Source organism: Formica exsecta, unplaced genomic scaffold (assembly GCF_003651465.1).
Source record: "Formica exsecta isolate Colony F162 unplaced genomic scaffold, ASM365146v1 scaffold196, whole genome shotgun sequence".
Classification (NCBI taxonomy): domain Eukaryota; kingdom Metazoa; phylum Arthropoda; class Insecta; order Hymenoptera; family Formicidae; genus Formica; species Formica exsecta.
Window position 1 is genome coordinate 412176 of NW_021849259.1, and position 12914 is coordinate 425089.

The window sequence follows — 12914 nt, forward strand, 5'->3', positions numbered from 1 at the left end:
ATATATAATATATAATGACTATATATATATAATATGTCGCATTCTGTCTTCCTCATTTCTCTGTCGTCTTCGATTTTCATACAAATGGCGGCAGCCAATCAGAAACGACTTATTCGTTGATCCATTTTTCCCTAGAGCGCGTTCCACTTAACGCTCGCAACGCTAACGGTATCATTTCATCTTTGTTGTTCACCGAATGTTAAACAAAGACAGATGATGCTCACGAGCATTGCGGGCATTGTGGAACGCACTCCTAGAAGGTTTCTAGGCAGAAGAGACTATGGAGACTCCTGTCAGCCGGTTGTGAACTATGGATTCTATTTTTTCGTATTACGGCCAAGATGCAAAAAAAAAAATAATATATAATTGCAATATTCATGATCAGTGAAATTGTAAGTTTATAGTTAAAGAACGATTTTTTGGAAAAAAGAGTCAAAATAAAAACTGCGATCGAGAAGACACTAGAAATGCTGCGAAGCGTTTGACCAATCAGGGCAAAAAGAATAAAGGTTTCTTTATTCTGATTGGTTAATGAAATGTTTCGAAGCATCTCGAACGTCTTCCCGACCGCAGCTAAAAATTTTGCTTCAACTTTCAAAGGGAAAATAACGAAATGTAGCCTATTGGTAGAGTTGCCAGAATGTGATGCGCAGAGCGCTCTGCGCATCATATGCGCGATTCACGTTCACGTTTATTTGTGTGCGTTATCCCCTCTACTGCCGAACCGGTGAATCGGAATCCGGGCCGGGATCTGTTTCTGGAGGCTCTGCCACTCTGCTCACTCAGCTCACTCAGATCACTCAGATCACTCAACTAGTCGTTTGAACCGCAGAAGAAGAAAGAAGCAGGAAAATATTCTAGAACACGTGTGTATGTATGTACATCAGAGTTGATCAAAACGTGTTTTCTTGCTGGAAATTTAGAAGATATAAGTATTCTATAGCTGAAAAACACCATTAAAGGGAAAATCAAGAGTACAATCGGTTTTTTTTTACCGCAAAAAGTAAAAACAGGTGAAAAGACATTATAAAAATTTAATAAAATAATTATGATTGTTTTGATTTTTTTATAGCGATTCTTACAAATATACATGTTATTTATGTACATATATAGAAAGAAGCATAAACATGGTGAAAGAACAGTTCCGGGAGACGAATGTCGCCAGCAAAATGTAAGTAAATCCATTTATTTTGACGCAATTAAGGGATAGAATAATGTTCTTTCTAATACAAGTCTCAGATAATTATATTACTTGCCTTTTTATGTATGTAACTTGTAACACATGCTTTCTACTTATACATTTTCTTTATCCAGCTCCCATATATCTTTTGAAGCAGACAACATGCATAACATGCTTATGCAATCCAGTGTGCCAGTTATCACTAAAAATTTATACAATGAGGATGTCGAACGTACCCCAGTCATGTATGGAATGCTTGACAGGCGCATGGTATTCAAAAATTATAACATCTGCTTTTATCTGCTTTAAGAGAAACAAAAAGTCTATGAGACTTGTTGCTTTTGTTCACAGGGAATAAGCGGTAATAGTGGTGAATGTTCTACGTGTAGTAAAACAGTGCACGATTGTGTAGGACACTTTGGTCATATGGATCTGGAACTACCAGTTTTTCATGTTGGCCACTTCAAATCTATCATTCAGATTTTACAGATGATTTGCAAGGTGATACTTGTTATATAACTATTTGTTAAGATTTATCTCATAATTGTTTCTCATATTGGCCAATTATATTATATTTATAGAATTGTGCTCATGTTCTGTTAACGCAAGAAGAAAGGAAATTTTATTTGCGTAAGATACAAAATCCAAATATGGGATATTTAATGCGCAAGGCATTGCGTAAGCAAATCTGGGAGAAAGCAAAGAAGAATACAGTTTGTCCAAATTGTAAAGAACACAATGGTCCTGTTAAAAAAACAGGTTTTCTCAAGATTGTATATGAAAAGTATAAGAACTTAAAGAAGACGGATCCTCTTATTCAAAAGAAATTAGCTGAGTTTGGCAAGGCAATGAAGGATGACCCAGAACTTAAAAATATAATAGAGCAAAATTATAGAACTGTATTTGATCTATATCTATATCCAAATGTGGTATGAATTTAAACTTTTTGAGTTTTTAATATCTTTTATATATATATAATTTACATAAAAACTTAATCCTTTAAGGTTCGAGAACTTTTCAACAGAATTCCAGTAGGTGATGTTTACCTGTTATTAATGGATCCTAAATGTGCTGTACCAGCAGATTTAATATTAACAAGGATTCCTGTGCCACCTGTTTGTATTAGACCTACCGTTTTGTCTGATCTAAAGGCTGGTACAAATGAAGATTATCTAACAATGAAATTATCAGAAATATCTCTTATTAATGGTGTTATTCGTAAACAAAACAATGTTAATATCAATATGTATAACGAACATTGGGATTATCTTCAATTGCATTGTGGTCTGTACGTTAATAGTGAAATGTCTGGTATACCTGCTCACATGCAAGTAAGTCTCTTAGTAAATATTATCCAAAGATCTACAGCTTCCTTTTTTTCAATAATATATACATTAATGCTCTTTTAGCCCAAAAAATTTGGTAGAGGACTGGTACAAAGATTAAAGGGAAAACAAGGTCGTTTCCGAGGTAATTTGTCTGGTAAACGTGTTGATTTTTCTTCTCGGACAGTAATTTCACCTGATCCGAATCTTAGAATAGATCAAGTAAGCATTGTAACTCACAAATGTAATCGAATAGTGATATAATATGGTATAAGATATCTACGATGTCGAATCTTTTTACAGGTTGGTGTACCTAAGCAAGTTGCGATGACTTTAACATATCCTGAAAAAGTTAATCCCTCAAACATTGAATTAATGCGCGAATTAGTTAGAAATGGTCCAAATGTACATCCTGGAGCAAATTATGTACAATATAGCAATTCACAAGATAGAGTATACCTTCAGTATGGCAATCGGAAAAAAGCCGCCCAAAATTTAAAGGTAATATATTAACATGATTTACAGTTCTTTTTTTTTTTTCAGATTTATGTACATTTTTTTTATTGCGCTATTTATGTTGCAGAATGGTGACATTGTCGAAAGGCATCTTAAAGATGATGATTTAGTGCTGTTTAATCGACAGCCGTCTTTACATAAATTAAGTATAATGGCGCATAGAACCAAAGTATTGAATCATCGAACATTTAGATTTAATGAATGTTGCTGTGCACCTTACAATGCAGATTTTGATGGTGACGAAATGAATCTTCACCTACCACAGACCGAGGAAGCAAAAGCGGAAGCGCTGGTTTTATTAGCGGTAAATTATGTTTCTCAACTCGATTAATTATAGTGTTGAGTTATATTCTAAAGTATATCTGCTTACAGAATAAATCCAATCTAGTTACACCACGCAACGGTGATTTACTCATAGCCGCAACACAGGATTTTATCACAGGTGGATATCTTTTGACTCGAAAAGATGTGTTTTTTCAAAAAGACCAGGTTAAGTTGGCTCTTTGCTTCTTAGCCGGTTCGGATGCATCTCTGAATGTAACCCTTCCTACACCTGCAATTCTGAAACCGGTTAAGTTGTGGACCGGCAAACAAATATTCAGTCTAATTATTCGACCAAGCGCGAAATCTCCTGTTAAAGCAAATCTAAAGGCAAGGGGCAAGACTTATACTAACGGCGAGGAATTCTGTATTAATGAGTCTTGTAAGTTGCAACAGCAGTGATCCTATTGCAGTTGTTTATTAAATATTTATTAAACAATCGGATTAAATCCACAGATGTTATTATTCGTAATTCCGAGCTCTTAGCAGGAGCAATGGATGTATGTACATTGGGCTCTGGATCGAAGCAAAATATATTTTATATTCTGCTGCGTGACTGGGGTGAAGATGTTGCAACTGCGGTAATGTGGCGCTTAACAAGATTAACGAATCACTTTAATTTTGACAGAGGAATTTCTATCGGTCTCGGTGATCTTTTAGCGAATGAGGGCCTTCTTCAAGCCAGAGAAACGGTGTTAAACACTCAGTAAGAATAATTTAAAATCGAATGACTTGACAGACGGTGCTTTAAATAAATAACTGATTCAATATAATAACTAATTCTGTCGTTTATTTAAAGTTACTCCAAATGCAGCGAATACATTCAACTAATGGAACAAGGTCAACTCGTTTGTCAACCTGGATGTTCGGAAGAAGAAACACTGGAAACGAAAATATTAAACGAACTTTCGGTGATTCGTGATAATGTTGGTAAAGCATGTTTGAAGGAACTGCATCCTACCAATACTCCTCTAATTATGGCACTTTGTGGGAGCAAGGGTAGTTATATCAACGTTTCTCAAATGATTGGTACGTTTAAATAAAAATAATATATATATATGTGTGAATTATCCTGATATCTAACAGCATTGTATGTATATGATCGGTTACAGCCTGTGTAGGACAACAGGCTATTAATGGACATAGAGTGCCGAATGGATTCGAAAATCGTGCGTTGCCTCACGTTTTACCACAATTGAGGACACCCGATGTTAAAGGTTTTGTGAGAAATTCATTTTACTCTGGATTGGGATCGAAGGAGTTTTTTTTTCACGCGATGGGCGGTCGGGAAGGTTTAACGGATACCGCTGTCAAAACTGCAGATACCGGATATATGCAGAGACGATTAATCAAGAGTTTAGAAGATCTGTGCATTCACTATGATAAGACAGTACGTAATTCAATGCGCGACATCATACAAATACGCTACGGTGGTGACGAAATGGATCCTACATATATGGAAGGTTTGTAAATTTAGCTATGGATTTTGCACAAATTTTGTAACTGGATTATAAGCATGCTCTTCTGTATTTATAGGTAAAGATTGTGCAGTGGACTACAAGAGAGTATATGATCATGTGAGAGCAAAATCGCCTTATGAAAACGAAAAGTCTTTAGATGCTGATGGCGTGAGGAAGTGTACGAAGCACATGCTATCTGCTGAAGAGTACAACTGTTTCAGTAAGGAATTCAAAGAGAAATTGACGTAAGTGCGACGATGAGTATATGATATAGATCGCGCAATTTTGGAATATCGCAGATTTGACAAATTGAACGTTATGGATCTTCTTTTTCGCAGTGAATTTATGGAAACGGTGGCGCTGAAGATAGAGCGTTATCGAAAGAACATGAACTCGGAATTGCCGGTGATTCTGCAACTCGAACGTCTTACCGTTTCGCAATTGGTGGAATTTATTCACACGTGCAAGGAAAAGTACATGAAAGCCGTGATAGAACCGGGCACGGCCGTGGGTGCACTTGCTGCGCAAAGTATCGGCGAGCCGGGAACTCAGATGACTCTTAAAACATTCCATTTTGCCGGCGTAGCATCTATGAATATCACGCAGGGTGTGCCACGTATTAAGGAGATTATCAATGCGAGTCCGAAGATCAGTACTCCTATTATAATAGCAACATTGGTAAATGTGTTATTTCGAGCGTATGCAAGTTTGTTCTATACAAAATATATATTTTAATCTTAATCTAATTTTAATCTTTTCTTTCGCAGGCTGAAGGTACAGATCTTGAAGGTGCCGAGCGTGTGAAGGCAAGAATTCAAAAAACTACTCTGAAAGATATAACTGAATATATTGACCAAGTATATACGCGCACGGATTTTTTTCTTATGATACGATTAAACATGGACAAAATAAAATTAATGTGTGAATTATCCTGATATCTAACAGCATTGTATGTATATGATCGGTTACAGCCTGTGTAGGACAACAGGCTATTAATGGACATAGAGTGCCGAATGGATTCGAAAATCGTGCGTTGCCTCACGTTTTACCACAATTGAGGACACCCGATGTTAAAGGTTTTGTGAGAAATTCATTTTACTCTGGATTGGGATCGAAGGAGTTTTTTTTTCACGCGATGGGCGGTCGGGAAGGTTTAACGGATACCGCTGTCAAAACTGCAGATACCGGATATATGCAGAGACGATTAATCAAGAGTTTAGAAGATCTGTGCATTCACTATGATAAGACAGTACGTAATTCAATGCGCGACATCATACAAATACGCTACGGTGGTGACGAAATGGATCCTACATATATGGAAGGTTTGTAAATTTAGCTATGGATTTTGCACAAATTTTGTAACTGGATTATAAGCATGCTCTTCTGTATTTATAGGTAAAGATTGTGCAGTGGACTACAAGAGAGTATATGATCATGTGAGAGCAAAATCGCCTTATGAAAACGAAAAGTCTTTAGATGCTGATGGCGTGAGGAAGTGTACGAAGCACATGCTATCTGCTGAAGAGTACAACTGTTTCAGTAAGGAATTCAAAGAGAAATTGACGTAAGTGCGACGATGAGTATATGATATAGATCGCGCAATTTTGGAATATCGCAGATTTGACAAATTGAACGTTATGGATCTTCTTTTTCGCAGTGAATTTATGGAAACGGTGGCGCTGAAGATAGAGCGTTATCGAAAGAACATGAACTCGGAATTGCCGGTGATTCTGCAACTCGAACGTCTTACCGTTTCGCAATTGGTGGAATTTATTCACACGTGCAAGGAAAAGTACATGAAAGCCGTGATAGAACCGGGCACGGCCGTGGGTGCACTTGCTGCGCAAAGTATCGGCGAGCCGGGAACTCAGATGACTCTTAAAACATTCCATTTTGCCGGCGTAGCATCTATGAATATCACGCAGGGTGTGCCACGTATTAAGGAGATTATCAATGCGAGTCCGAAGATCAGTACTCCTATTATAATAGCAACATTGGTAAATGTGTTATTTCGAGCGTATGCAAGTTTGTTCTATACAAAATATATATTTTAATCTTAATCTAATTTTAATCTTTTCTTTCGCAGGCTGAAGGTACAGATCTTGAAGGTGCCGAGCGTGTGAAGGCAAGAATTCAAAAAACTACTCTGAAAGATATAACTGAATATATTGACCAAGTATATACGCGCACGGATTTTTTTCTTATGATACGATTAAACATGGACAAAATAAAATTATTGAAATTGGAAGTGAATGTTAATTCTATATGTAATATGTAAGTATTTGAAGACTTAATAAAATTAAAATAGTGTAGTCTTTAGATGCAAAAATAATCTTCCATATTAATATCGGGTGATAACCGAGTGATGAGAGATAATTTATGATTCTAGACTCTGCACGTCAAAATTGAAGCTAACTCCAAAAAACGTGCGCGCGATAAGCGATTCACTTATTGTTATTCATCCAACTAAGCAAAAGGAGAATTCCAGTTTTCCGTTTCGTCGACTGATGGAGGCGCTTCCGAAAATTGTAGTGAAGGTAAAAAAAGTGATTTGTGTGATGTGTGATAATATATATATATATATTATAATAAAATGCAGTGATATAATCTTCACTATATCTTACTATAAAATTGTATGATAAATATGAAAAATATTTAAGATCTATAAGTATATAAGAAGATATTTAGATTAATATGAGTCGCGTCAAGCATACTCTGATACTTATACAATACAATACTTAGATATTTCGAGGAGCCTTTCTATATTTTACATATTTAAAATGTTTATATTTATTGTGCACTAGGGCATGCCATCAGTTTCTAGGGTGGTTGTGCATAATGACACGTCTGGGGGGAAAACAAGATGGAAATTGTTAGTCGAAGGGGATAATTTTAGAGACGTTATGGCAACACATGGGGTCGTCGGCAAAAACACGACGTCGAATAATACGATAGAAGTAAGAAAAGCCAAATTTTAGAAAAATTAATATTAAATAAAGAATATAATATATATATATATATTTATATGACTTTGTTTTAGGTCTTTAAAACACTTGGAATAGACGCAGCAAGAACAACTATCATGTCGGAAATCAAATCGGTAATGGAAAATCACGGAATCAGTATTGATCGTCGACATTTAATGCTTTTGGCAGATTTAATGACGAGTAGAGGAGAAGTGCTTGGTATTACGAGACAAGGTTTAGACAAAATGAAAGAATCAGTTCTAAACTTGGCATCGGTAAAATTTTTCACTTTTAATTATTTTGCGATATATTTGTACGCCTTTTTTGATATAATAATTTTTAAATTCAGTTTTTTGATTACCTTTTCTTTGATTCTATAATATATATATATATATTTATATGACTTTGTTTTAGGTCTTTAAAACACTTGGAATAGACGCAGCAAGAACAACTATCATGTCGGAAATCAAATCGGTAATGGAAAATCACGGAATCAGTATTGATCGTCGACATTTAATGCTTTTGGCAGATTTAATGACGAGTAGAGGAGAAGTGCTTGGTATTACGAGACAAGGTTTAGACAAAATGAAAGAATCAGTTCTAAACTTGGCATCGGTAAAATTTTTCACTTTTCATTATTTTGCGATATATTTGTACGCCTTTTTTGATATAATAATTTTTAAATTCAGTTTTTTGATTACCTTTTCTTTGATTCTATAATCTAAATCTAAATAGAATTTCAAGGAAATTTGTGGAAATATTTATTGCAAACGAGTTGTCTGTTGCAGTTTGAGAAAACGTCGGATCATCTATTTGATTCAGCATATTATGGACAGAAAGATGTTATATGTGGCGTATCGGAGTCAATAATAATGGGTATTCCAATCCCAGTGGGCACAGGAATGTTCAAGTTACTTCACAAATATCCTTTTCACATTATATTCATAATGGGTGCTTTCCATTTAGTGACTCAAGTCGACACAAGCATCAACATTATATTGTGCTTTCCATTTAGTGACTCAAGTCGACACAAGCATCATTCTATCTTCTTTCAATACCAGTGAACAACAAAGATAGAATGATAGAATGATCGACTTGAGTCACTAAATGGAAAGCACCCATTATGAATATAATGTGAAAAGGATATTTGTGAAGTAACTTGAACATTCCTGTGCCCACTGGGATTGGAATACCCATTATTATTGACTCCGATACGCCACATATAACATCTTTCTGTCCATAATATGCTGAATCAAATAGATGATCCGACGTTTTCTCAAACTGCAACAGACAACTCGTTTGCAATAAATATTTCCACAAATTTCCTTGAAATTCTATTTAGATTTAGATTATAGAATCAAAGAAAAGGTAATCAAAAAACTGAATTTAAAAATTATTATATCAAAAAAGGCGTACAAATATATCGCAAAATAATGAAAAGTGAAAAATTTTACCGATGCCAAGTTTAGAACTGATTCTTTCATTTTGTCTAAACCTTGTCTCGTAATACCAAGCACTTCTCCTCTACTCGTCATTAAATCTGCCAAAAGCATTAAATGTCGACGATCAATACTGATTCCGTGATTTTCCATTACCGATTTGATTTCCGACATGATAGTTGTTCTTGCTGCGTCTATTCCAAGTGTTTTAAAGACCTAAAACAAAGTCATATAAATATATATATATATATTATATTCTTTATTTAATATTAATTTTTCTAAAATTTGGCTTTTCTTACTTCTATCGTATTATTCGACGTCGTGTTTTTGCCGACGACCCCATGTGTTGCCATAACGTCTCTAAAATTATCCCCTTCGACTAACAATTTCCATCTTGTTTTCCCCCCAGACGTGTCATTATGCACAACCACCCTAGAAACTGATGGCATGCCCTAGTGCACAATAAATATAAACATTTTAAATATGTAAAATATAGAAAGGCTCCTCGAAATATCTAAGTATTGTATTGTATAAGTATCAGAGTATGCTTGACGCGACTCATATTAATCTAAATATCTTCTTATATACTTATAGATCTTAAATATTTTTCATATTTATCATACAATTTTATAGTAAGATATAGTGAAGATTATATCACTGCATTTTATTATAATATATATATATATATATTATCACACATCACACAAATCACTTTTTTTACCTTCACTACAATTTTCGGAAGCGCCTCCATCAGTCGACGAAACGGAAAACTGGAATTCTCCTTTTGCTTAGTTGGATGAATAACAATAAGTGAATCGCTTATCGCGCGCACGTTTTTTGGAGTTAGCTTCAATTTTGACGTGCAGAGTCTAGAATCATAAATTATCTCTCATCACTCGGTTATCACCCGATATTAATATGGAAGATTATTTTTGCATCTAAAGACTACACTATTTTAATTTTATTAAGTCTTCAAATACTTACATATTACATATAGAATTAACATTCACTTCCAATTTCAATAATTTTATTTTGTCCATGTTTAATCGTATCATAAGAAAAAAATCCGTGCGCGTATATACTTGGTCAATATATTCAGTTATATCTTTCAGAGTAGTTTTTTGAATTCTTGCCTTCACACGCTCGGCACCTTCAAGATCTGTACCTTCAGCCTGCGAAAGAAAAGATTAAAATTAGATTAAGATTAAAATATATATTTTGTATAGAACAAACTTGCATACGCTCGAAATAACACATTTACCAATGTTGCTATTATAATAGGAGTACTGATCTTCGGACTCGCATTGATAATCTCCTTAATACGTGGCACACCCTGCGTGATATTCATAGATGCTACGCCGGCAAAATGGAATGTTTTAAGAGTCATCTGAGTTCCCGGCTCGCCGATACTTTGCGCAGCAAGTGCACCCACGGCCGTGCCCGGTTCTATCACGGCTTTCATGTACTTTTCCTTGCACGTGTGAATAAATTCCACCAATTGCGAAACGGTAAGACGTTCGAGTTGCAGAATCACCGGCAATTCCGAGTTCATGTTCTTTCGATAACGCTCTATCTTCAGCGCCACCGTTTCCATAAATTCACTGCGAAAAAGAAGATCCATAACGTTCAATTTGTCAAATCTGCGATATTCCAAAATTGCGCGATCTATATCATATACTCATCGTCGCACTTACGTCAATTTCTCTTTGAATTCCTTACTGAAACAGTTGTACTCTTCAGCAGATAGCATGTGCTTCGTACACTTCCTCACGCCATCAGCATCTAAAGACTTTTCGTTTTCATAAGGCGATTTTGCTCTCACATGATCATATACTCTCTTGTAGTCCACTGCACAATCTTTACCTATAAATACAGAAGAGCATGCTTATAATCCAGTTACAAAATTTGTGCAAAATCCATAGCTAAATTTACAAACCTTCCATATATGTAGGATCCATTTCGTCACCACCGTAGCGTATTTGTATGATGTCGCGCATTGAATTACGTACTGTCTTATCATAGTGAATGCACAGATCTTCTAAACTCTTGATTAATCGTCTCTGCATATATCCGGTATCTGCAGTTTTGACAGCGGTATCCGTTAAACCTTCCCGACCGCCCATCGCGTGAAAAAAAAACTCCTTCGATCCCAATCCAGAGTAAAATGAATTTCTCACAAAACCTTTAACATCGGGTGTCCTCAATTGTGGTAAAACGTGAGGCAACGCACGATTTTCGAATCCATTCGGCACTCTATGTCCATTAATAGCCTGTTGTCCTACACAGGCTGTAACCGATCATATACATACAATGCTGTTAGATATCAGGATAATTCACACATATATATATATTATTTTTATTTAAACGTACCAATCATTTGAGAAACGTTGATATAACTACCCTTGCTCCCACAAAGTGCCATAATTAGAGGAGTATTGGTAGGATGCAGTTCCTTCAAACATGCTTTACCAACATTATCACGAATCACCGAAAGTTCGTTTAATATTTTCGTTTCCAGTGTTTCTTCTTCCGAACATCCAGGTTGACAAACGAGTTGACCTTGTTCCATTAGTTGAATGTATTCGCTGCATTTGGAGTAACTTTAAATAAACGACAGAATTAGTTATTATATTGAATCAGTTATTTATTTAAAGCACCGTCTGTCAAGTCATTCGATTTTAAATTATTCTTACTGAGTGTTTAACACCGTTTCTCTGGCTTGAAGAAGGCCCTCATTCGCTAAAAGATCACCGAGACCGATAGAAATTCCTCTGTCAAAATTAAAGTGATTCGTTAATCTTGTTAAGCGCCACATTACCGCAGTTGCAACATCTTCACCCCAGTCACGCAGCAGAATATAAAATATATTTTGCTTCGATCCAGAGCCCAATGTACATACATCCATTGCTCCTGCTAAGAGCTCGGAATTACGAATAATAACATCTGTGGATTTAATCCGATTGTTTAATAAATATTTAATAAACAACTGCAATAGGATCACTGCTGTTGCAACTTACAAGACTCATTAATACAGAATTCCTCGCCGTTAGTATAAGTCTTGCCCCTTGCCTTTAGATTTGCTTTAACAGGAGATTTCGCGCTTGGTCGAATAATTAGACTGAATATTTGTTTGCCGGTCCACAACTTAACCGGTTTCAGAATTGCAGGTGTAGGAAGGGTTACATTCAGAGATGCATCCGAACCGGCTAAGAAGCAAAGAGCCAACTTAACCTGGTCTTTTTGAAAAAACACATCTTTTCGAGTCAAAAGATATCCACCTGTGATAAAATCCTGTGTTGCGGCTATGAGTAAATCACCGTTGCGTGGTGTAACTAGATTGGATTTATTCTGTAAGCAGATATACTTTAGAATATAACTCAACACTATAATTAATCGAGTTGAGAAACATAATTTACCGCTAATAAAACCAGCGCTTCCGCTTTTGCTTCCTCGGTCTGTGGTAGGTGAAGATTCATTTCGTCACCATCAAAATCTGCATTGTAAGGTGCACAGCAACATTCATTAAATCTAAATGTTCGATGATTCAATACTTTCGTTCTATGCGCCATTATACTTAATTTATGTAAAGACGGCTGTCGATTAAACAGCACTAAATCATCATCTTTAAGATGCCTTTCGACAATGTCACCATTCTGCAACATAAATAGCGCAATAAAAAAAATGTACATAAATCTGAAAAAAAAAAA

At 35.6% G+C, this 12914-nt stretch overlaps 1 protein-coding gene across 2 annotated transcripts in view; it reads left to right on the top strand.

Annotated features, from left to right (window-relative positions):
* The first annotated feature begins 760 nt into the window (after positions 1 to 760).
* LOC115234153 (DNA-directed RNA polymerase III subunit RPC1) overlaps positions 761 to 12914 on the top strand; it is a 19318-nt gene continuing 7164 nt past the window's right edge. The window contains exons 1-21 of one of the 2 annotated variants that reach the window (XM_029804938.1): positions 761 to 1013; positions 1114 to 1171; positions 1315 to 1450; positions 1532 to 1681; positions 1762 to 2109; positions 2185 to 2511; positions 2590 to 2727; positions 2809 to 3006; positions 3089 to 3325; positions 3394 to 3724; positions 3799 to 4048; positions 4142 to 4371; positions 4455 to 4805; positions 4879 to 5047; positions 5141 to 5480; positions 5570 to 5710; positions 7030 to 7076; positions 7192 to 7339; positions 7607 to 7759; positions 7843 to 8043; positions 8557 to 8690. In XM_029804938.1, the coding sequence (XP_029660798.1) occupies positions 1128 to 1171; positions 1315 to 1450; positions 1532 to 1681; positions 1762 to 2109; positions 2185 to 2511; positions 2590 to 2727; positions 2809 to 3006; positions 3089 to 3325; positions 3394 to 3724; positions 3799 to 4048; positions 4142 to 4371; positions 4455 to 4805; positions 4879 to 5047; positions 5141 to 5480; positions 5570 to 5710; positions 7030 to 7076; positions 7192 to 7339; positions 7607 to 7759; positions 7843 to 8043; positions 8557 to 8690 (4073 nt within the window). In that variant the 5' untranslated portion in view covers positions 761 to 1013; positions 1114 to 1127. Of the gene's footprint in view, positions 1014 to 1113; positions 1172 to 1314; positions 1451 to 1531; positions 1682 to 1761; positions 2110 to 2184; positions 2512 to 2589; positions 2728 to 2808; positions 3007 to 3088; positions 3326 to 3393; positions 3725 to 3798; positions 4049 to 4141; positions 4372 to 4454; positions 4806 to 4878; positions 5048 to 5140; positions 5481 to 5569; positions 5711 to 7020; positions 7077 to 7191; positions 7340 to 7606; positions 7760 to 7842; positions 8044 to 8556; positions 8691 to 12914 lie in introns of both variants that reach the window. The other variant, XM_029804937.1, reaches the window with a different exon arrangement.